This window comes from Anopheles marshallii, chromosome 2 (assembly GCF_943734725.1).
Source record: "Anopheles marshallii chromosome 2, idAnoMarsDA_429_01, whole genome shotgun sequence".
Classification (NCBI taxonomy): Eukaryota; Metazoa; Arthropoda; class Insecta; order Diptera; family Culicidae; genus Anopheles; species Anopheles marshallii.
The window spans coordinates 17,853,001-17,878,512 of record NC_071326.1 but is presented as its reverse complement, the minus strand read 5'-3'; the positions used below and the strand labels follow the sequence as shown (position 1 = coordinate 17,878,512).

The 25,512-nt window shown below is 44.1% G+C and overlaps 3 protein-coding genes across 3 annotated transcripts; all 3 read right to left on the bottom strand.

Annotated features, from left to right (window-relative positions):
* Positions 1–1,088: 1,088 nt before the first annotated feature.
* LOC128709598 (uncharacterized) lies at positions 1,089–12,723 on the bottom strand. Its single transcript, XM_053804604.1, has 6 exons — positions 12,651–12,723; positions 8,896–8,960; positions 6,853–7,206; positions 3,014–6,349; positions 2,666–2,764; positions 1,089–2,444 (listed from the first exon to the last, which is right to left on the bottom strand). Exons 1-6 carry the CDS (start codon positions 12,721–12,723, stop codon positions 1,089–1,091), a joined length of 5,283 nt encoding a protein of 1,760 aa, XP_053660579.1.
* A 2,926-nt stretch (positions 12,724–15,649) lies between these two features.
* LOC128709610 (uncharacterized) lies at positions 15,650–16,522 on the bottom strand. Its single transcript, XM_053804616.1, has 4 exons — positions 16,405–16,522; positions 16,046–16,248; positions 15,765–15,942; positions 15,650–15,696 (listed from the first exon to the last, which is right to left on the bottom strand). Exons 1-4 carry the CDS (start codon positions 16,520–16,522, stop codon positions 15,650–15,652), a joined length of 546 nt encoding a protein of 181 aa, XP_053660591.1.
* An 803-nt stretch (positions 16,523–17,325) lies between these two features.
* LOC128716272 (uncharacterized) lies at positions 17,326–23,570 on the bottom strand. The gene is made up of 7 exons (XM_053811196.1): positions 23,510–23,570; positions 23,011–23,242; positions 22,759–22,895; positions 22,375–22,672; positions 17,930–18,148; positions 17,724–17,860; positions 17,326–17,636 (listed from the first exon to the last, which is right to left on the bottom strand). The coding sequence occupies exons 1-7, from the start codon at positions 23,568–23,570 to the stop codon at positions 17,326–17,328; spliced, it is 1,395 nt and encodes a 464-aa protein (XP_053667171.1).
* Positions 23,571–25,512: the final 1,942 nt, after the last annotated feature.

Below are 25,512 nucleotides of genomic sequence, written 5' to 3'. Positions count from 1 at the left end.
AATTATGCTTAAAAACTTTCAGTCAAGTTACGTTCGTCAATCCTGCTCCTTACATAGTCCAGTACAAGCCTGGTTCAAGTCGGATAAGTGCTGTAGGGTTTTCGATCTGCGCCTATGATTTATCTCATGTTATATGGACTCGCATATCACACCGTTTCGGTACGTTTGCTTGGGAAAATGTGTATGCAGATCAAAAAACCTTAGTATAAACTGTTTCCTATAAATAAGTATATATTCATCCTCGTGACCTTTCCTCGTAGCACTTCCAGTAGACTAGAGTCTTTATATAAAACACATTTGAACAGTATTTTGTTAATATTTCATCAGCTATCAAAATCACACACGCACACGCAGGTTTTAGTTTGCCTCCAACGTTTGGATTTGCAAATCGTATTATGTATAATAATGTTATCGTTCAGACGATGTATAATATTTTTCCCTCATACACTGGTGATACGATAAGTGGTACCACTTTCAACGGGGTTTGCACATTTTTTCCATTCTGAATTTTATTATGCTACGGGAAACAAAGCAGGGTTTATGGTCTTGAATCATTAAATGTTATACAAAAAAACAAGATATGGCAAGAAAAATTAAAGCAAAAATTCCATTGATATATAAAAAAATTTCATTTGTAAGGGTGTACATTAATGCCTAGTATAAATTAATAAATAGATAATATCATTAAATTATTTAAAATTCCATACCATCCATGCCAAATGATTACATGTTATGGTCTTACGTACAAAATCCGTGTGAAATGAACAAACCACCATTTTAGGCCAAAACTGTTTTAAGCAAGAACAAATTGAATAAATATTTCAAATAAATTAAAGAAAATATGGCGCTTTACAAACCATTACGCCAGTTACAAACGTGTTGTCAGTTATTTTAGTATGTCAAACATTATGTGAAAGCTTTACAATTATCCTACCGATCAGAGTAAAATTAATGAATGAATGAATCTAGTATTACAATGTCCCCTGCAACACAAAGGGGAAAAAATAACAAATAACTTGGCGTTTTGCTACTGGTAGCAGCATTTTCAAGATACACTGCTTGAAAAATGGAAAGCATTCAAAAAGAATCTATATTAGCATTATGTTTCCTTCGCCGGTCAGCAGCTTGTCACCGATTTCGTTAGACGAATCATTTGTCATGATATTGTTTTGCCATTTGATCTGCTCCTCGTCAAATGGTAGCTCTGCATCTAGTTTCTCCTGAATCTGGTCGAACGATGTTTTAAACTTTTCCTCGATTAGGCTGAACGATTGAATGGTGGCATTATCATCAAACTCATAGTTGTCGATCGATATGTTACCGAACAGGCTGTCTAAGTTGAGTTGACCGCTTCCGTCCAGCGCAGTTGCACTATGATGGTGCTGATAGTGGTGGCTATGTTGGCTTTGCTGATTTCCATTGCCGTGTGACGATGATCCACTCGGACCGACCAAATCAATTGCAGTGCTTGCGATCGTGGTCGGAATAGCGGATAAAGCATTTTTGCGTAAATATCGTAGCGTATTGCTGGTGCCATTGGAGGACGGGATGATCACCGGACCATTCGGACTACTATTATGACTGTTTTCCTCGTGTGAATGCACTCCATAAGATTCACCCATCGTATTACCAATGGAAATGGTGCTGTTCGCTTGGTCAATACGACCAGCTCCGCTAGTGCACGGAGTTAAGCCGGCGATCTTCATTCGCTTACCATCAGCGACAGTAGGATTTGTGGTTGCAGTCCTTTCGGCTGACATATGTTGCTGGTGCCGTTGAAGTTCCCGACCATCCGTGCCAGCTTTACGTTTCTTTTCCTCGTGGTTCGGAGCATTCACCTGCACACTGTTTACCGCATTTGCCGGGGTGTTGCTGCTGCATGTACTGCTTTGATCGCAACTTTCCAGCACCACATGATCGATCTGATCCATAGACGAGTCTCCGATGCTGCCTTCTTCCGTGGGAAAGATCGTTTTGAACGTTAACATATCTTCGACTTGGTCACTCAGCACCGATTCCGACAGCTCATTTTCGTACATGATCATGCCACTATCTGTTCCGGCCGGTCCAGGCGATGGGCACGCGTAGTTGTCGCCAGGTGATGAGATGTCAATCGTGGCCATACCTTGTACCTGTGGCGATTGTTGCTGCTGCTGCTGCTGTTGTAGTTGCTGTTGTTGGAGCAGTTTAGCCTGCTGTTTGGCACTTTTGTTGCGAATTTTACGTTCATTCTTCATGGCCAATTCTCGAAGCACGCTCTCATCCGTCACCACGAGTGTTGTGATGAATTTGTTGATCTGTTCTTTCGGTGGTGCCCGATCTGCATGAACATTGTACAGATGCTTTCGTAGCGATGCCTTTGCCTTTAACGGGCCACGATCACAGTATGGACAGGTATAGTACACACTGTCATGAATTTCCATATGTCGCTTTAATTGGTAGTTCTGGAACAGAAAATAAACAGTGTTTGAAATTTGTTTTGGTGAATTGGTTAAAAGCATCACACACTGCTATCACAGTTTACCTCATTTGAAATGTATAATCCAATACACAAGATGCATGAGTTAAATTGTCTTGCATTACTCATCATTCAATGTTACAATAATAGTAAAACAGTAACAGAAATTAAAATGGGAAAAGCGAGTTAAAAAAAATAGTTCTTTACCTTCGTAAATACACGATCACATTCTTCACAAGGAAATGTTTGCGCTGTTTGCGAGATGTTGCACTCGTCGTCGGGAGTTAAGGTACATTCACGACCGTCCTATTATAACGCGATGCACCATCGTAATTGCAGTTGATGAAGCGTATATAAGCCATTTATATAAAGCCGCATTGGGATGATTGCGATGATCGAGAAAGGTGATAGAAGATAAATGGTTAGTGAAGCTGTGGCCATATTAGTTCATTTAACGCACACACACACACCTACTGCTTAATGAGTTGTAGGGTATAGAAATACAACGATTACACAAATATGCTTTAAAAACGAACACTTCAAAATTCCACTTACGGATAAGTCTTCCTGATTGAGACAGGTGTTGATTTTGTCGATTTGATGTTTATTATCAACGTTCATATCTTCCAGGACACTGTTGTTCGGTGAATCGTTCGACGCTACCACCGACACATTTGAGAGTGTAAGCATGCGTGCAGGGGCCGTGCTTTGCGTAATCATCGTGGAGGTGGAAGGTGTCGTAAGGATGCCACCATTAATATACCGATGACCATCGGAAACAATGCCACCTTCGGTAGCTAAGCCAACTACATCGTTTTTAAGACACGCTGCTGTAGAATTCACACCCGAAGGAACCATAATGGTGGCACCGGTTAACTGCAAAGTAGTTGTTCCGCCTAAGTTCGCACCCACAACGTTCTGCTGCTGGTGATGATGCGAATGGTGAAGCAGCTGATTATGCTGAGGAAGATGGCTGGAGATCGGTACCAGCTTCGGTAGTTTGTCCGTAGAGTTTAATACTTTCAGATCGATTTTATTTCCTAAAGCGTTAATGCCACCGTTACTACCTGTGCCGGTACCGTGTGTGTTGCTTTGATTGAGAAACAGTTGACTAGTATCGATCAGATTGTTTTTGGTAAGTTCCACGTTGGAAATGATGATGATGCTATGGGATTTGCCAGCTGCGGACGAGGTGGTTGTTGACGTGGCTGTTCCGTTTGGGATCGCCGTAAGTTCACTGTGTGGCCCCTCATTAGGGTTGGTAGGTATCAGTGGATCCGTTATCCTAACGCCGGTGATCGTACTGTTGATACCCACGATTTGAGCTCCTGCAAGAGGAACAGTGCTGTTGTACACATTGTCCAGGGAGTTCCTTCCACCGTCAGTGATACATGAGGGCGAATGCTTCTTTTTACTGTGCATCCGGAACTGCCCACCAGCGGATCCATGTTCTGTGGACAATGATGATGATACTGCAATTGATGCGTATTGTGGTTGCTTTACCATTGCACCAGCATTTCTCAGCAAAACATGTTCTTCCGTATGTTCAGAGGTATTAGATACCGTTGTTGCTGCCGCAGTTGCTGCTGCTGCTGCGGCTGCGGCTGCAGCTGCCGCAGCCATTTCTTCTTGCTTTTTGCTCTTTTGCGAAAGCTTCGTAGCCAGCGCCTTGGCAATCGCTGGTTTTATAGGTGAAGTTTTCTTCTGATTCAACTGACTTAGTACCTTCTTTTCCGATTTATAGTCGTTCGAAACGGTATAAACTGTGTGCACCTTGCGGAGATGTTTTTCGAGAGCGTTGGGATTTTTGAATAGCTTCGAACAAACGATACACTTGTACAGTTGCTTTCCGTTGGGAGCTTGCACGTTCGTGATCATATCTTGGCTGGAGCTCATGTTCGTGATCGGCATGATGGTTGTGAGATTGGGCACGTTTGGCGCGTTGGTTAGCGGTGAAGCGGGAGTCGAGCCCGTGGTTCCGTGGCTGGGTTCCTTTTTTATCTCCGCTTCCGTCAGTAATGGAGGATTCGCTTCACGATGTGCAACACCCATTTTTGAGTCGAGGATATCATCTTTGTCGTCGCCATGTGCCGTAGTAAGCCGTAGGGGGGATACGTTTTCGAGTCCCTCTAGTGCTTCGATGTTTGGTTTTAAATCTTCATTGGGGAGAGGACTGGATAAGTCTTCGAACGATGCACTTGAAACTTTCGAACCATTTGTACCATCTCCAGTCAGTTTTTCCAATTGTTCAACAGGTCCACTGTTTGTTCCAATGGTTGGGTGTTCATCCTGCGTGAGATCTTTGTGTATTTTCATGTGCCTTTGCAGTGACCAAGAATTGGACAACACCTTCAAACACTTGGGACAGTGCAGGTAAGCCGTTTTCGATTTCCGTTCGCTACACTCGTGCTCCTTCAACTCGTCCGCCTGCTGGAATAGTTTCATGCAAAACACGCACAGATACAGATTGTGTTTGCGCACGTGCTTGTCGAGATTCGATTTGGTCATATATTTGCGCAAACACACCTCACAGATGTACTTTTTATCAGCATCCCCCTCTAGCCCAACGTTACTTGCAATGCCCATCGAGGGCGGTGTCGGTGTTGCGTTAGCAGCTCCGAGACCGGTGTCATTTAGTGTGATCAGCGAATCAGATGAGGATGAAAACCGACTGTGCATTTTCTCGGCCGGACCGTCATTTTCGTTCACTGCGTGGGTCGTTGCCAGAAGATCGAATCCAGCGCCATCACCGAATGCTCCATCTATATCATCCGTACCTCTTTCGTAGCTCAATAGGCTATGGTTACCATCGGATAAGCCACCAACTACTGCCGCATCACCAAATCCCGTTTCAAACGAAATGTTTACATCGCTCGCACCGAGAGAGATGTTAATTAGATCGGCAGGACTTAACGTATCGTTCGGAAGGCACTGAAATTCAGCCACGGTCGACATTGATCCCAGCTGCTGGTGTTGCTGCTGTTGATGCTGGTGCAGCTGATGCGTATCGGTATGTGCGGGCGAGATCTGTTCCGTGGAGTAAACGTGCCGAGACAATCGTAGCTCGTTTGTTGCCTCCGTCTGTAACGATGAGATGATTTCGCCCTCGTGGTGCTGCCCCGGTAGCATACTCTGCTGCTGATGTTGCATATGCATATGCATATGCTCATATTCTAGCTGACTAGCGGGAATGAGCGAGGAAGAGCTGAAATAATCATCCACCAAATCAGGCACGCTTGTAGAGACTCCCGATTCCAGCAGATCCATATCGAAGATATGCTGCTGCGATGCGGAGGTAGAGTATTTTGGCGATGTCGTTTTCATCAGACTATCGATCGGTGGTAACGATACCGTGTCGTATGTCATCGTCGTGGAACCGGGAGATCCTACACTACTCTCCCCCTTCGCTATAGTACCATTTTCGGTGTCCATGCAGAAACTGCTGCTGTTGTTATTGTTATCTATATCGAGTGTTTCGCCTCTACCGTTGGTACATCCTAAACCGTGCTGCAGCAACGTTCGATCGTCGTAGGAAGATGAGAGCACCATGGTGGAAGAGCAGGGATTTCCATTTGCAGCCATAGTGCTGGTGCTGCTAGCTGTACTGCATTGCGATATGATGCTATGTGCGCCCCCGGTACTCCCACAGCTACCCACGGTAACGGTTGGACGGATGTAAATATCATCCAGGAAGTTGTTGCTCTGATGCTTTTCCAAATCGAAACCGTAATCCATACTGACCGATCGGAGTATGTTTGTGCAGATATCGTACGAGCTGGGTTCTAACATTGAGGCACCGATCTTGGCGGCGTAGTTGCGGGAGTACCACACCCGTAATATGTCCCCCAATTCGATGTCCCTTATTGCGGTGTAGTAGATTTCGTCGTTTTCCTAAAAATATACATGTAAACAATTATGAGTGGAAGTAGTAGTAGCGGTAGCTAACACAATGCCTGCTGTACGCACAATAAGCACTACTAATAATACATTAAAGCAATTAAAGGATTGACTAATTTTGCTTACTGAAAAGTGATCCCAACCTTCGACACAATCGGTTTCGTAAGGGGAAACATAATGAACAGGCTACCCACGAGAGTTAATCTGTCTTTAAACAACTATTTAAAGATAAGCGAACACTAATTACAATTGTTTGGAGCATTTCGCTTGCTACATTCTCGATCGCGTATTAATGATAAGCAATCGGAACCACTGGGCAACCCATACCCACACGCGCACTCACATCTCCGCTACGATAGTAAAACGGCATTACAAATTTTGTGATAACAGACTTGAAGACCCTGCGGCAATACATTTGTTGCCGATGGCAGAGTTCATACTAGAGAGCATAAGATTTCAGATTCCCCCCCGCCTTCCCCCATCCCTCCCAGTCTTACCTGATAACAAATAAGATTCTGCTCGTTGGAATACCGTGCCAGGTTAACGTGGATCATCCAGTTGCATTTTGATTCGTTTCGTGTGTCTAGGTAGATGTTGCGCGTACCGCTGAGCAGTGGCTGCAGGTCGCTGCTGTACTCGTCCTGCTGGTAGTACGGGCCCGCAAACAACACGAGCGGAAATGGAATATTCTTGATCGGGACGTAAGACTTCTGGGCGAGCAGCGGACCGAACCGGGTTCCCTTGGCAAACTTTTGCGACGTGACGACACAGCTGCCCGCATGGCTGTCCATTATCAGTAGACCGTTCGGGACCGACGACCTTGAAAGGTTAAGCGCCGGCTTATCCTTAACCTGGAAGCGACGAAATACGAATACGGGGGTATATGATAATACGGCCATTTGGTGGAAGAAAAACATAGATTATTTTACATCCTCCTGTGCTATGTGGGGTTCCGTTCCTGCATAAAAGCGCATATGCTGGACAGAATTGTTAGTTTTCACCACCGTTGACTGGAATTAGCCGAGCACAAAAACGTGCCCGCACATAGTATGTCAGACATTTCCCTGGTATGTGTGTGTGGTACACGGTTCTCTCCGTCCTGGATCCCTTCCGAGATGACACCAATTCACTATTCGGCATGAACATTGTGGAAAACTTGTTCCACACACTAACGTGAGCGGTGTTGTTCTTCTGTGAAATGGTCGGAAAACTGTTGAGGGTGTTGAGGGTGGTAAAAGGCGAATAGTGGTGTGAAATGTAACACACAAAAAACACATCCACACACACACACACACTCCCTCGACATACCGTGTTCCCGCAATTCATCGACACGAGGCACCGATCCGACCATTTGCAAAGTGGTCGCCGTCACCACCTTCAAAATCTCAGCCAAAAAGCGCAATGTGTTTTCCATAAAAATTTCCCTCTCTATTGTGTTCTCTTTTGGATGATCCTGCTCTCTACCTTGCTCACCGAATCTCGCAGATCGATCTTACTGCTCCGCTTATACGCACGGGGGTTTTTTTTTTCCTTTGGCCACCAATACTTGGACGTTGTTTTTCCCGTGCCTACACGTACACGCACGAGTTTTTCCGTGCCCTTTTCTCACTGTAGTCGTGTGCACACCTTCACACGTTGAGGATAAAAATATTGACTTTTTTTTCTCCACCACCACCACCACCACGAAATCACAGATCACCCCCGTCACCATCCCTACCCCCTACCCCCTACTCCGTTCTTCCTTCCCACACGTTTTTCCGATGGATCGTGTGGCCGTGTTGCCGTGTCTGTTCCTGACCATTCTTCTTCCAACCCTGGTGGTCTCTCGTCAGCCCTTCGCTCTCTATCGGCCACCAGCAATCCAACGGAACTGCCAACACGATTTGGACTGGGAGGGCGCGAGAGAGCCGAACTGCTGCTGCGCAGACCTGTACCGAAAACAGGACCGGATTGCGCACATGTGTGTTGTCATGGACATTATAAAATGCGTAAATTATATAATTTAATCAGAGAAAGTGATCAGTCCATTACCGCTAGGGTACTACCACTCCAGCAGATACACTTAGAATTGGATCGGATCGGGTAGGTTAAGTTGTGCAAAGGATGCTGTGATGTGTGAGGATGTGCGCCACTGTCTCGCTCGATATGGGCGGAAGTGTGCACACACGCACGCACGCACGCAAACCATGAGCTTACAAAACACACCAGAACGGCAACTGTCAGACACATACGCACAGGAACGAAAAGACATGGGGTGGTGAGATCGTGTGTCGAATTTTCTTCCATAAAAGGAATTCATTTCGCTAGTCCTGCCATTTAACCGCATGGTCTGCTGATCGTACCAATTGTACGATGAAAAAAACCTCCTATCCGCGCTAGTCATCATCGCTGGCCATTTGTGAGCGATCAGTTACAAGAGTTTAAACATTGCTTTCGAATGATACGGATGAGATTATTACAGATCTAGCACAATTACTCTAGCTGGAACACACATTGATTCGTGCCTAAAGCTGCTGTTTTGAACGAATAGTTGTACTTACATGATCTCCTTTGGCATACTCTGGGCAGTTTTGGGTGTAATGCGAAGCCCCGCAGATGCTGCACACTAGAATCATCGTACCGTGCGATGCAACGTGTGTGCGACGACCAGATGTGGGCGAATGGTGTTGGCGGACGGCGTACGCGTTGGCGGGGGCAGGATCAACCCGGACGAAATGCAGCCAAGATGAATGGGCAGGTAGTAGCCGTGGTGGGCCGTCGCACGAATTTCCCCAGCACCAGCGCACCCAAACATGAGGAATGTCCAATATGGGCACAAGAGGCACAGGATGTACGCGATCGGAACAGGTGCACAGTGTGGGTGGTGTGTGTATGTGTGCGCGTGTTTTTTTTATTCGCCCCGCGCACAGGAAGTCCGCCGATGAAACGAAACAGAACGCAGCAAAAACGGAATGAATAAGAAACACGAAAACGAAACGGTGTGATTTTTTTTTTCCACCCGCAGGCCGAATTTTGCCCGGGGCCCCAACAAGAGCGTGGCCACTCCGGTCGATTCCAGGGCCTTGAAGGATAAGGGTTTGCAAACCAGCAACGCAACGGCACCAGCCACCACCTAGGCCAGCCAGCGACTACGACTACACTAAGCGCAATACTAGCTAGTCTGGCGCCGCTTAGCCCCCCGTACGTATCGGGGAGAACAACAAGGGAGAGATGATCGTCGCCGCGGCGAGGATCGCCCGCACACACTACTTCACCGAGCGGTCTGGGATGCTGCGCGAGCTGAGCGCGAGTTTTTGCTCGCGCGTTTCTCCATTGCTCTCGTCTAGGGTTTTGCGGTCGACGAGAGAGCGCTGTGCGTGAAAACGTGATTGTGACACAGAATATTTGCGATCACGATATTAGTGTACAACCGCACTGCAACACGCTTACCCTCATACATTCGCGCGCGCGCCCGCACACACACACAAAACCCTCCCAATCGCGGAGTAATCTTCATTCACAGTTGCTACTGGCAAGAACTGGGGCGCACAACATGGAGAAGGGGAGGCAGAATGGTGGCTAGGTCTTCACACTGCGAAGGGAAATGAAACATTGTCTATTTGACTCACGGCACGTTTGGGCCGCGCTCTGTAGGGGTTTGTGTGTGGCCGATTAATTACATTCCTGCACACGCATACGCACCAGAAGCGAAAGCATTTAACCCTTGGATAATGGGCCGGTTCTAGTTAGCAATCGTTAAGAATTAATTCTTAACCCAAGCCCAACGTTTATGATGTTATAATGCATTTAATGTCCTATCAAATCCCAGTAGCCATTCGGGTATCCGCGTAGTGTTATGTGTGAAAGTGGTGTGCATGGGCATATTTTTTGAAGTAAATAGAAACTTGACCGGTATTTTCATACATTCACATCAATATAGAGCAAAAGAAGTGATGAATTCCCCAACAGTAGTAAATCATAGTTTAGGGTTATTTTTCAAACGTATTCTTCTACGCTCGTTACGCTGTAAGGGTTCTTTAAGGGTTTGCCACAAGAAGGAAAACATTAAATGTTCTTTCACAATATTGGTGAGATTTTCTCGAGCTGCGCAACTCGCAATGAAAATTAAGCTAGAAAAAAAAACCCCACACTCTTCACCCTTTCGCCTGTGAGGGATGTGAAATAAAAAAAAACAACCCCCCCTTCCCTGCAGCCCCTCCGGCACACACACACATATCACGCCACATAGTTCTGTTGTTTGGGCACTAGTATTAGAAGAGCGGTAATATTACGATTAGCCGTACAAATTGGGAACAAACGTACACATTCGTGAACAAGGAAAATAATGCGAGGCAGATGTTTTTTTTTTGTTAGTGTGTCATCTAGCAATAATGTATGATTAACAACAAACTGAATGCTTTTAAAAAGGAACAAATTGATCATCTTTTTGAATGTACATTTTAATTGTTGATATTATGCCCAACAGTCCAACACAGTGATTGGAGGGGAAATTATTTATTTGAACTAGTGCACAAATGACATTCGAATTCAAACATTAAAATGTTTTTTTATGCTTGTGAATGATTAAAAAAAACGATTATTTGTTCTTTTAAACAATTTTAATTGTTCCTTTTTATAAAACAATTTTTCCCTCGTTAGCATTGTATTACAAGCACCATTATGGTCTTTCTTACTCAAATTATTCTGTTCTTCTTCTTTATAGGAACAACAAACTCGTGGAAAGGTCTAAGGGACACTGTCATTTATGGCTTTCTTTGACTTTATTTACTAGTTGCCGGATAGTCAACCCTAGTGTTGTACTTATTGATTCTTTTGAGAAGAGTCATTCATATGAATTTTTAGCGAGAAGGCATGCATATCAGGAATCGACTCTCTAAAGATTCTATAATCCAAGAGCAGTGGAGGTCATTAATCTTGAATGATCTGAGAGTATTCATATATATTTTGAATAAGGATTCCGATTCATTCATTCCGCTCAAAGATTCACTCAAATTCATGAATCTGAATCAGATTTACCCAACACTAGTATCTTCAGTTTAAACTGGCTTACCTAATCATACTCTAAACTTCATTGAAAAAAAAAAAAAGAAATAGACAACAAAGGAAGTTTCTGGTGCACAAAGTACACATAACTACCCATCCTCCTGATCTCTCAATTACTGATCACTCGCTGATCTGCTTTTCCGATCTATTCACCCGATATTGTCGATCTGGCATTTATAATCTCTTTTTTCAACTGGAAACGACCAGCATGCTGAACAAAAGTCCTGTGCCGGCCCCGATCTAAAGATGTAGAACCAAGACGAAAAGATCTCTCCACAGTTCCCCTTGAAGGTTGAAGAAATTAGCCAAAAAGTAAAGAAGTTTCGGGACGATATAGACTATGTTATGTGTGACCAGTAGCATCTAACCAGTAGGCAACCTCCCAGAAGGTACAACTGAAGCTTTTGATGATAATTTACTTTTTGTGGTTAAGGATTACGTTTTACCGGAGATCACCAACCCTTCTAGTGGTACTCAGAAGCGATGAAATATACATTTTTGGGCAAATATTAAACATGGAATCGAATTTAATATCTTCACGACCAACACAGAGTGACAGACAGCCAAGGCAACGAAAAAGCCAAACCAAATGCACAATATTTTACATACAATATTTTATTGTGGATGGCGTTAGCTAAAGTTCTGGCCAGTTGGCGCATGATCACCCGATCTGTCAATATTTGGTCCAAGAATCGAAATAAATATCGTTTAAAATAAGAGCGATAAGTACTAGGTAAATTGTATCAAACTAATTTGGTGCAATTTTCTTGTCATATGCTTTCGAAAACTGGCCTGGTTTTAATACTGATTATAAATCTCCCCTTCGGGTTGGGTTTTGATACAAGTCGTATACTGTGAATAACAAACTAACCCTCATTTTACTATTCACTGATTGATCATGTTAACATCATGCATAAACTACGGAATAATTATTTAACACCAAAATATATGAATCCGAAGAAGTCAGACCCGTTCCCATATGTCTGGTCCCCTTAGTTCTAGTATTAATAATTTACATCTTTGGAAAGAAAAAGAATACAATTAAAGGCAAATTGTACAAAACAGTTGTATCAATACAGTACAGGTAGTGTGGATTTTTGCTGTGCCGAAATGACGATCCACGGTCTGGGCTAAAGATGGCAAACACTGGGCAAAACAGTGTTAACGAACAAAACCAACACTCACGACAGGGTAAGGTAAGTTTTGGGGCATGGCAAATTCACACGTGTTGTGTACCGGAAATTGTACTTACCATTCTCAACGAGCTGCACATTGTTCAGCACCGATAATGCGTCAAAACATGCGTTTGCCGCTAGATCGCTCATAACTGTGACTGCGGGTACGTGGCGGACGGTGAGAGTTAGGAGGCACCCGGGAATGGTTGGTGCCGGACCTAACTCCTTCGTCCTTCGATTGTTTACAAAAGCAAAACGGTTCGGGCTCCAGGCCGGTTCAGGTTGCCGCGTGCTCTAACGATGGAACGATGCGTCGAGAGCCTTTTCCTTTCAGAGAATTCCGAGAACGTAAGTACCTCCCGTTTTGCTACCAGCACGGACTGTTCTTCTTCATCGAACTGTTAAACACGATTTGATTTGTTGTTTTGTTTCACTTTCACACGTGAATGCTTTTCCAGTTACAGCAAAGACAAGCTAACCTCGAAATCACAAACCGGTGCGCGAAACCAATGCTCCATTCAACAACCTCGCGATGCACTGACGTACACTGTTGATTGATCGTTAAACATGCGCTAGAATTATGCACAAACAGGCCGTAGAGAGTGTGTCTGTGTTGTGACTCCAACAACCGCGCTAGCTAATTTATGGATTTGGTTCGAAATTTAACCAACGAATTAAATAATGACAGTTTCACAACTACCACTACTGCCCGCAAAAAATGCCCCACAGAAACGGTGCAATATTCCAACAATTCGGACCAATCAATGCAAGAACAACCATTGTCACTGTCGATGGATTTTTCCTCGAAATCGAGTCTGCACTGTGCCTCTCTTGTTCATTATCCGTTCGCTTTATCCGTACACCGTATGGGCAGCTCCTGTAACGATGTGTTGGTGTAAACCATTTTCACCAAATTTTCACCACTCGCCCTCGAACCCCAAACGGATCCTAGAAATACTGTCTCGCGCCACAACACCACACTTCATTTCACACGAAAACAGGACACAGTTTCGGTACGGACGCAGCCAACCCACACGCTACCATCGTTGCCTTCACGAGTTGGGCGGGCTTCAAGGAAATGTGCTCCCGCGGGTACGATCGCTGCAATCTCTCCAGCCAGTAAATCGTTTTCTTCATTCCCGTGACTTAACTGACAGCTCGTGAAACCTCCGTCCGAGCATGCGCAAACGTGCGCAGCATTACACGGGCGCATCCGTTCACTAATGAGGAAAGTGTGCGTGAACACCCCGGTACGCACACATGCACACGTACACGATCAATGCACTGTGCACGGTTGACGATTTGGCAGCGCGCACATAAATCTATGCAAATAACTGCCTAGGCCCACACACACCGCTGTTGCATATGCATGAGTTTTCCGGGGCTCCTTTTAAAACAATGGACAGCGCGGCCACTTCACCGTTTGAACATGTCACGGAAACCGGACCAGCGAATGACAGACATTTACACCGAGTATCGATCAGTCGTCACACGTCTGGGACGGTTCGGTTTAAGCTGTGCTGCTTGTACACAGGAGTTTACGCTGGGGCACATCAGAACTAGAGGCACACCGAGGAGATACTACGGTTATCCGAACGGTTGGTTCTTGCACGCACGCACTCTCACCGCATTGGATCGTTCACGGCGAGCAGCAGCCACACACTATACACAGTGCTCGTGAGAGCGGACCACAACGAACTCTCGCCCGAAAAAAAACACCGGAGCTGTACACGTGTTGGTTTACATTCACACTGTACTGGGCGTAGACGAATTGTGATGGTAGAGGTATGTATTACCATTCCATTTATACAAAAAAAAACGATAACTCTCCTTTTAAAAAATGCGATTAAGATAGGAATATCCCCAAGGACATTCGTAGCCAATGTACTGACAATAACCCAATTCCCAGATACGGTTCGAGATTCCGAATCGAAAAAAAAAATGTGCGAACAGCTCCCGTCTTGGTGACTTCATACAATTCGCAAAATTGAACATGTTTTCCGATCAATCCCATTTGACGCGTTCAATAGTAATGTTTCTTTGGTGGAAAAACATACCTTGGAACTGTGACGAAAAGTTATGATTCAAATCAACAACACTGGCCATGTGTACTAGACAGCGAAATTAGTCTCGCCAGGCTAGGGTAGGTAAGTCATGTCATTAGAATGGCATCGGACGACCCAGCCAGTAAAGACCTTTAGGTCTTCCACATGGACAGCGGTGGCGTGGTTAGTTCAAACTGAAATGGTGTTGTTGCGTCCGCCAAAGGGAGTCACCATTCAACAGTTTTCTATGCCTAAATAGCAGCCGTTACAAAGACAATTGTTTTGTTCAATTCAGTCTTTATTTACAGATATTTATTTACAACTCGTAAAGAATCTGCATATTTTAACACTCGTGTGTGTGTGTGCTTGTTAAAGGTGAAGGAAAAATTGGTCAGTTCATGTTTGTAGAACCGACTGCATTAATGTACGGAATCGGCGAATGTGTAGTTTTCCATGGTAGGGTTAGGTACTGTACCGTACTAAAACAAAAATAAAGAACATCATTAATGTCCAGTATGTTATCGTTACTCGTCTTGTGATTTTACTGACGATCGCCGGAACGATCGTTCGATCTATAGTTTGGGCGTGATGCATTATGATTCCTCCTATTATTTTCGTAGTTATCTTCGCGACCTGACCGATGCGTTTCGTTTCTATTACGGTTAACAGTATACGGTGCAACATTTGCACGACCGGTTTGTCTAAAGGTAAATCGACTCTGGTCCCACCTCTCTGCACGTACCTCACCTCTACTACCTCCTCTACCACCTCCTCTGCCACCTCCTCTGCCACCTCCTCGTTCGCCACCACCACCGTGGCGCCTACTGTTCCACTGATAAACTACGGGCGGAGGTTTCTCTGCGCGCTGACAGTGAGCCATAAACTCCTCATCCAAATCAGTGAACCGATGCGCAAACTCATTTTCACATTCCTCTAGAAACGCTTGTTCCTCCGGGGAAAGGACGTTGATGTGCCTTTTGGGATCAACCATGATTTATCCTTGCCTCAGTGTTTTTGTATGTGTGGGTGTCTCAATTATCACGAAGAGCTTTCTCTTTCATAAGCAATGAATTCACGTCTGGAACAAACAAAGAAAATGATCAACATAAACAAGTTGGCTCCGTTGGTTTCGCTTCCTATACTTACATCCTTCGGTAATAATGTTTTGAAAGATGAGAGCGTAGAAACCTGCCTCGGAAGGAAAACTTTGCTCAGCAGTCGCGCTCTCAATAGGTTCGAACATCCACCCGAGCAGTGTATGGCACTTGGGACATACACAAACCTTCCAGGAGTAGCCAGGGAACCAGGATGACTTGTGTGTCCACTGAAGGGTGAAGAATATGTAAGTAAATAAATCGATAATGTGAACTGGGTATGCAGGTACACCAATGCACCAGGCGTTTCAGTGCTCTAGTGTCAATCATTACCGGATGGATTTTCACGCAGGATGCTTGTTTCACTAGAAAGATGTGAAACCTAATCCCGAGCGGGTTTTGTACTTCCTGTATTAGAACGGACCGGGTGTCTGCAAATGTGTGGTTCGTAGCGCTAAGTGCCAAGGGGCTATATTTGTCAAACGCTAGGTTTGCTACACTGACATCATTACCACAGGTGCGGCATATAAAAAAATCTATAAACGATTGCAAAATTGGAAGTTAAAATGGTAAAGCACTTCAAGAAACGCAGCCGGCATAAATGTTGCTTTCGCTGATGCCGATTATAAAGCTAGCGCATTGCTTTCATTATCGTTGGCCAGGCAGTCGTTTTCCCTTCGAACAGCACTTACCTTCAATTACGGTTTCCTCCACGTTATTGTCGCCTGCCAGAGAGCCGCACGCAAATAGCAAAACGATGAAAAAGATGAAAGAAACTCGCATAAATTTATGCTTTTGATTGCACTTCATTGGATAGCATTTCAGAGTGGGAATTTTACGGAAAAGAAAAGTCAAAAACAACAATAGTGATGGGCGGGCCTATATGTCAGTAGACTGACAGTTAAATGCTTCCGATCCGGGTTCGGTTCGTACAGTTCCGGATTATAAAACGCGAGAAAAGGACAACCGTTTGAAAATGTATCGCTGTGTACCCAAATAACCGTTAATCAAAATTTTGTGTGCAATGAGTATGGGTTGAGCTCCAAAATTAAATTTAATCTATTATTAAAAACTTAAGCAGAAAAAAACTTCTTCTTTATCGGCACAACAACCTCAAGAGGTCTACCCTGCCATTTCTGACTTTCTTTGACTTTGTTTACCCGTACAGTTTGATGATCAGACCTGCGCACGGGGGATTGGTCCGGATGGGATTTTGGTACGGTCCGATCGTGAGAAGACCGACACCGTTACTAATGCACCACCGAGCCGCCCCAAAGAAAATAACTTGACTTTCTATGAAGCTCAAGTTATCTAATTAAAAATAAAATAAAATTGCATTTGTTTTTGTTTAATTTGATGTAAAGTTTTAGTTCAAACAACATTTTATTATCTTTCTCCGATATTTGCCTTGTTTTGTTTGAGGCGGTGTAATAATTACACACATGCATCATCTTATTTTATTTTATTTTATTTCTGTTCCGCTTTATAAGGAAAAAAAAATTGCTGTTACATTTGCTTTATTTACCGTGCTGCGTCAGACTCAATATTTATGATACTAAACCAACATCACAAAGTATCGTTGATATTTATTAATCTTTACGCCTAATCGTACACTAAGCATTTGGTAGAAACAGCTCATCATAAGGAACGTTTTCAAATACATTCGATATAATAGCTCGGAAAATTTTCGTAAATGCCCCGATGATGGCAGGCTTCAACTCCTTCAGGATGTCTTCCCAGTTGTCGTTTAGGAATTGGTTCATATTGTCGCCCAGTGCCTTATCGCCGTTGAACAAATTAGTCAGATGCATGTAGAACCGGGTCGTATCGAATGTGGCCTTAATTTTGTTCATCTGGTAGTACTCTTTGCCATTCGCTCGCTTCTCTAGTCCACCGTTCCACTTCATCAGGAAGTCGCAGTTAACTGTAAAGTGTGTATTGTATCAAAGACAATGAAAGAGTTGCATAAATAGTAACAGTCATTTTCTTGCAACCATGAAGATGATCTTACCCATAGTCATGTTACTGGCACCTTCACCCTGGATGGGGAGAATCAGCACCTTCCCCTTAATCTTGTAACTCCCAACAAGCGATGCGACTGGCAGCAGTAAATTCATCTCCATCACGTTGGGACTCGCCGTCAAACCTCTGCAGATGGAAAGAATTTGTTACATTGCAAATGCACCGCTTACCGGTGCGTTGGTTAGGCTTACTTACTTGGCCTTTTTCACAATTACATCCTTAAAACCGGTGATGTCAACATTTTTAAAGTTTAGCACAATGTTAACTGGCCCCGTACCCTGCACGATATCCATTTCGTCGATACGCAACGGATCCAGAGAAGCGAGTGCTAGCCCTGGAACGCCACCCTGATACTTGTGGAATGTGTCGGTCACGGCTTGGACGATGCATGGTTCGTCGCCCACCTTACAACGGCTGTAAGAGGCAGCTGTAAAGGATGTAATGGAGTAATTGGTTTCATTAAGTTTCAATGTAACTAGTGCAACTTTATTTCCTACATAGAAAGTGATTGTCTGTACACTTTAAGGTAATTTGTGCGCTGCCATTCGCTATAATAGTGTAAAGCTCCGGTGAACAAATACCGAACGAAAATAAAAAAAGCTAATGATTGCTATGACACACTAATCACTCTTGGTTTGTTACAAATGTGCGCGTAAACAATTCATTAATAGCGCGCAAGCTGGATACGGAACGTGTCGCATCTTCTATCGCACCGAGACATCACACATTGGCCGGTTTGGACGATCCGGAAGAAACAGCACGAAGCCGGTTTGTTGAAGAGAAGTTCAAGATTAATGCCAGCGACCGGTCTGATTCACGTGCTGGAGCCCATTGGCATTGGACGATGAAACTGGCTGGTGATTTCCGTTTCGTAGATTGTTTTTTTGAATATTGTTTGTATTCGAGCATCGGGTAAATGTGAAGCAAACGTTAGAGTTGCTTGAAATAACGCAGCTAAAAGGAAATATCCAGCACACACTTGCACGTTCGCTTCGATTAGCATATTGATTATAGCGAATCAGTTTGAACAATGCACTAAGGTTTATCGGAAACTTTTTGAAAACGTAATTCTGATTCATTGAAGGAAGATGATGGTTGACCTACACTCACAACCTTAACACTGTGTGCAGTCAGCAAGTAAAACTTTATGGCTTTTTGTGAAGCCGATACGTACGTAGTTTGATACCATTGCCTAACGCCACCAATCCCGACAGACACACGAAAACCACCAATCTATGCATGACGATTCAATCACCAATTTTGGACCCTACGATCGATTACGGTGGACACTTGGATTCTACACAGTGCGCCGTTTGAGCGGGATCGATCGGTAGCTGTGCTGTAGCCTTCCGAGCAGCGTGCACCGTGCGTGGTAGGCGCGAAAGTTGAACCGAAGCTATAGAAGCTGCCCGGCCAGTGTTGGTCTTATATATGGCTAGCGCGGGTGAATGCCGCACTGTTGTTGTGGTTTTCTATTTGTCGTCCGCTGATAGGCACTTCTTCTTCTTCTACTCCCCCCTCCCCTCCCCTCCCCACCAGTGGTAGCGTTTTTGCGAAGGTTTAGGTGGATCGGTGCCGGCGGGATCGGTCGGTTCTTACGCTGCCATTAACGCCATCCCGCGTTGACGTACGTCATACCCGGCAGAACTGGTTGCGATGATCTTTTTTTTTTCCCCAGCGGACGATCTCGCCCGGAGACGCACGCGTTCGGTGCACGGTTCAAACCTATTGTAAGGTGGAGCGAAACACACAACAAAAGATTGCAAACAAAGCGACCTATACAGGCGGGCGGCAGGTGAACCTGAATGATCAAATTGCTTGCTTTGGCAGGTTCGTCGCGGCGCGTCCTGAAAAGCGAGAACAGTCTTAATAACAGGATAGGCAGAACCTTATTTGCACCCCTAACACCGAAGGTGACTTATCGTTGTGGGTGGGGTTTTTTTTTCGTGTATGTTTACTATCACACCTGCAGGCTGGGATTTACATCTTCTAAATGAAGTAACCAAGCTAATTTTGGTGGTTCATACACCTGACTTCTGACTTTCCTTATGGTGATTGAATGGTTGTAACTCCTCATCCATATCATCTTAATGTTATGAAAACATTTCACGATTACATAATTCTCTATTGTCCACACCTTACTTTTGAAGTATCGTTGGATATTACCCAACAAGAAGGATTTTTTTTTAATATGCCCCAGTGTTGGAAATAACTAGACATGGAAACTACTACCGTTGCTCTAGAATCAGATGGATAATACAAATACAAAATACGATATGGCGCACGTACGCCATGCACGCTCGTTATGGCAACGGGCGGTGGTGGCATTACCCACCGCAAATGATAACAGTAATTATTGAAGATCGGTAAATGATCGGAAAAAGTAAAAAGCCCGCTCCGCACACCGAACGTTCGTGACTTATGCGTCATGCGGCACATGTAAGATGAGACACGTTCTCACAATTCTTCCCCCTCGCATTGGCCACAGCATCAGTCGATCGGTTCACGGAGCTTTAAACCGATCGGAATGGAAGCAGTACCGGCGCGTTCTGCCGACGATCAGCGAGACATAAAAGGTTAATGAAAACCAAACCTCCTCCGAATGTGCTACTGCTACGACCGGTACGTTCAGATAAATGCCCAAGTGCTTATATAGTTTTTTTTTGTATTTGCCCTGTCGGTTAGTTAGTACACGGTTCGGCCGGCTGATGCCGGGAGATTTTGCTGTTAACCCTTAAAACGTGTCGGGCTTTAAAAGTTCGTGTGCTCCTTTTGAAAATCGCACGACGTCCGGCAGGAAAGTAATTGGCGGCACTTCTAACTGTGGCAGGCAATCTGGAATGAAGGGAACGATCTTTACCACAGCAATGACTATAATTGCTCAGGTTGTTAACATTCGTTTGCCGAGCTACACAGGAAATGGTGCATGGGAAGATATTTGAATGCTTCAGCAGCGCACCGGTGGCTGATAAATAATAACAGATAGTGTACCCCATTGATCTAACCCGGTGATGGCGAGAAAAACTAAGGTGAAAAGGTTGTAGAAACAAACAAAATTGATGCTAAAATGGCACGTGTTCGGCAAAGTGCCAGGCTAGTTATCTGTCGATAAATCGAAATTGAATGAAACCAGTGAAAAACTATCTTCGCTAAAGTACACGGCATTCAGGAAGCTGAATTAAACATACTACATCTCATTTAGTATGCTCACATTACCCGCTGTGTGTTTCATTAGACATGTTCTTGTCACCGTTAATCATGCTGTATGCTGTTCCATCTGCAATGTAATGCAATCTATCCATGTTTTGCATTACCCCGTCCGGCAGGCAAAGCGGAAGCAAATCGTATCGAATAAGCAAATGGACATGTTTCCTTCGCAACTGTCACGGTTGGTCAATAGATTGTTCCTGGGAGGAAACGGCACGCTCGCTACCGTTATGCGGAATCGCATCGGTGAAGCATGGAAGAATGAGTAAAGTTGCCCCCAAAGTAGGGATATTCCTGGTTCGCTGGCCTCATAAATTCTCTTAAATTAAGTCTTTGTTTACATTCACCCACCGTGGAAGCGAATTTTGTCAATACAAAAACATAAAAGAGATTTATTTTTAATCAATGCTCAGCACAGCTGCCATGATGTCATGCTCTCGCTTTGTACCAAGTTCTCGTTACGCAAAATTGATTATCAAGCTTTGAATAATTAGTAGGACATAAACAGGAAAAACAGTGCGATGAAGATGAAGAGATCAAGATGAAAAGATGATATGTACAAAAAGTAATCCATTATAACGATAATCTTGAAGTGGAGTACGTCATGATCATTAACATCGACGGATTCTAAAGGGAGATGATCAAGTATTTTCTGCTTCGCTTTCTTGTGGCGGTACTTTGAGTGCTTTGTAAGGTTTTTTTTTGTTCCTTGTTGTCTAGGTTTTTTTATCTTGCTCTTTTGGGGAAAGAGTTTGTTGTTGACAAAACAATAAAATGTTCCTAAACAAACAGTATTTAGTGCTATGAGTACCAGGATTCACACAACAGGATCGATCGAAAATCCTCTCCAAATCAGTCCCCTGTAGCAGGAACTGCTGCTGAGAACTAAAGCCAAGGAAAACTGAACTATAGTAAGATGTATATAAATTGTTAAAATTCAGTATGTGAAGTACTCATTTTCCTACGATATGAAGTGCGTAATTAATACTTATAACGCAACGTATATATAAAATTCCACTCCTCACTTGACTTGCCTACTAGTCTTATCGGTGGACGCATCAACGCCATCACTCCACCTCAATTCGTCCAGGTTTTTGCATCTACTTGGTTGTAAAGTACTGGATAATTATGAATTAGTCATTCTCCCTAGAGAAAAGGGTATTTATTTTAGAAAACAGATCGAACCAGAGTTTGCCTTTTGGTTTTTACAGCTATCTCTTCTATCGCTTTGTTGGGTACACGATGAATAAGTAATGTACATCATTGCTTTTTAAAGTGCATTTTAATGTGTATTGCTCTGGTAACATACCTCACACCTATGAAATGCATACATACTACACTTATGTAAGTTTATTGCAAATCAATTTCATTGATAATTTATTTCACTGCAACTTATTGGTAACGTGCCTCTCCCCTCGATAACACCACATTACGCTAGGTAAAGCTCATTGTACGGAACCTTGTTGAAAACGTTGCTGACGACAGCATCAAATATCTTTGTGAAAGCCGCCGATATTGCCGGCTTCAGTTCCTTCAGAATGTCCTGCCAGTTGTCGTTCAGGAATACATTCATGTTATCACCCAGCGCCCTATCGCCGTTGAAAAGGTTGGAAAAGTCCATGTAGAACCGGCTCGTATCGAAGTGTACCTTGAATTTTTCGACCTGATAAAACTGTTTGCCATTCCTGTCCACAAGCTTGCCGGTCCACTTTAGCGAGATATCACAGTTGACTGAAAAGGAAGCATCCAGCGATCAATATTGCATTTCGTTGGTGAAGATCGTCCTTAAGATTAATGCTTCAGAAAAAACTACTCACCCATGGTCATGTTGCTGGAACCTTCGCCCTGAATAGGGAGGATCAACACTTTGCCATTAATTCTGTACCCGCCAACCAGTGATGCAACCGGTACGATCAAGTTAAGGTCCATCTTGGTGGGGTTGGAAGTGAATCCGCTGCAAATGACCATTTCAATCGGTAAGTCCACACAGTAGCGTAAATGTATACTTAGCACATATAATCTGTTTGTTGCATCCATGAAGTACTACATCACATTAACTCTAGACGTACCTTGCTTTCTTTATTTGTGCATGTTGGAATCCAGTCAGGTCTACCTTTTTGAAGTTTAGCACGATGTTTATTGGACCATCGCCTTGTACGATGTCCATTTTGTCGATGCGCAGCGGATCCAACGGTACGAGTCCAATTTCCGGTACGCCTTTGTGGAAGTTCCGGAAGGTGGCGGTAATAGCCTCCAGCAGGCAGTTCCCATCTTCCTGTTTGCACCGCGAGAAGGAACCAGCTGTAAAAAATAGAGACGATTCTAGTTGTTACCTCATTGCTAGCAAACACTTCTGACACTGCAATAAATGCATCTAGTCTACTAACTGGCCTACAACTGGGTACAAGGATACGAGAATCGAGCGCGTATAATGTCAGGTGAAACTGTTTACGACCGGTATAGAAACAACCATTTTATTAGTCGACTACTTTAGATGGCAATGAAATGGCGGTAAAACAATTAGCAACACGTGGTACGGCTTTAACCGGTCACATGTTTCGCTCGTACGGCTAAGCAACCTCGAGGCTCCACGGTAGTTAGCGATACGAGCTGCCAGGCCACCGGCCATATTGTTTAACTAATGAGAATCCATCAACTATTCAAATCATTTTGCACTGCACCGGCGCCCAGTGTAAGCTGTATGCAAACGAGTCCTGTTTGATGGCATGTGTTCGCAATTGGTGAGAATAAATCGCTTTCATCACGCAACGTTCGGTGTTCGAAGGGGATTGATTTAAAACGCAAGGCGTCAAGAGATCATCACCATCAAATGACTTGATTTGTTGTTTTCTGGTTTTTTTTTTGTTTCTGCTAATTCCAAGAACGCAATGTGTTGTCGGAGCAAGTAGTTAAATACAGTATATAATAACCATAGTGTAACTAAGTAGAAAATAATTATTTACAGATCAATTCTAGATACAATAGGCCAAAAATTTGAATAATAGCGTACTATCAAAGCGAGATGTTTTGTTGTTTTGTTGTTGTTAATTTAACTAAACAATCTCCTTCCAAAATCAATAAAAACAAAATTAGCAATAACTTCATCCGTGCGCACGTGTAAATTCAATGTCCGCCAAAGGAAAACACCGAAATTAACCCTCCACGGTTGCTGAACACTCATCATTCATCCTCATTATGCTCACGATTCACTTGCTGTGCGGGAGTTTACTGAACTAATAGCTGATGCAAACAGAGTCGAAAGGTGACTGCTACATCTAGTTAATTTTGTGCTAACTGCCCGTGAACAACTCCGAGCGGCATCATTCGTTCAAGGACACAGCCGCCCCACGGATGCGTCAGATGCGTACAAATATTAGCGGAAAGAATTAAAACCAACCGTACAGGAGAGGCTAGTGCCCTCACCGGCCATCTTAATGTTTTGAGGTTCGTATCTCATTAACAATATTGCTTGTGATTCACTTTTCCCCAACTACAGACGTCTGTGACACCCAAAATCTGACCGACACACTGACTCGCTGTGACGTAAAACGGGACAATGGAACCATAAATACGTACGGAACTTGGCTGCGGATCCGCACCCGATAATGGTGGCGGTTAGTAGTAGAACAATTTGGTGTTTCATGTTGAACGGCTTCACTACTGTACGGAACACGCACTTTACACGCACCGGTAACTGTCGAACGGATTGATCATTAGACGCCACGCGACTAGCCAGCACCGATCGCACGATACGGACTGGGACACTACGGTACCGTGCGGATCTATCTTATATGCGCAACGCCGATCTCGGTGACTCCGCGAATCAAATCGGAGCGTTGGCCCGTTCTAAAACAAAGGCGGTACAGCAAACAGGTGCTGGGCAGTGAATGCAGTAATAAGGAAAAAAAAATAACCCAACCAAATCTGAATAAAACCGACCGATCACCAACACGCACACACTCCATCCGAGCCCGATCCATACGTCACCGGTGTTTGAACGCGGCTCGGGCGTAGAGTAAGTATTGAGCACTACCAACACCAACCAGTGCCTTTAACGGTGCGTGCAACAGGATAGTTTACGGAGAGGTAGTACCTGAAGTGATCTGTTCCGATCGGCTGTCAAGTTGTGTGCTGTATGCTAGAGGTTAGGTTGTGGGTAGTGGCTGTTGAAGAGCCTTTTTTTGCCGTTCCATGTTTTGCCTTCTCACCGTCACTAATGTGAGCTTCTAGACCACACACTGTACAGCTGAGAGGTTGGCCTTCTACCCTCCAGCGTTGTGTTTGCCCCATGTTTGGGTCATGTCGCGTCATATCCAGTGTCGTACATTCGATGGTTTGGCATTGCTTGTTTTTTTTCTTACGCAGGCATAGCGGAAGGATCCAGTTATCCGGTAGACCTACTCGTTGGCAATCTCCTTAGCAAGTGCTGGTCGTTGAACTTGTGATTACAGTTAGTATTGGAGGCGAATAGTAGTTATTCCGTTTGCTTGTCAACTATTCTCATTCAACTAATACGTCAACTACTAATACGAACTACTGTCAGCTACTAGTTTTTTTTACTAGGGAACTTT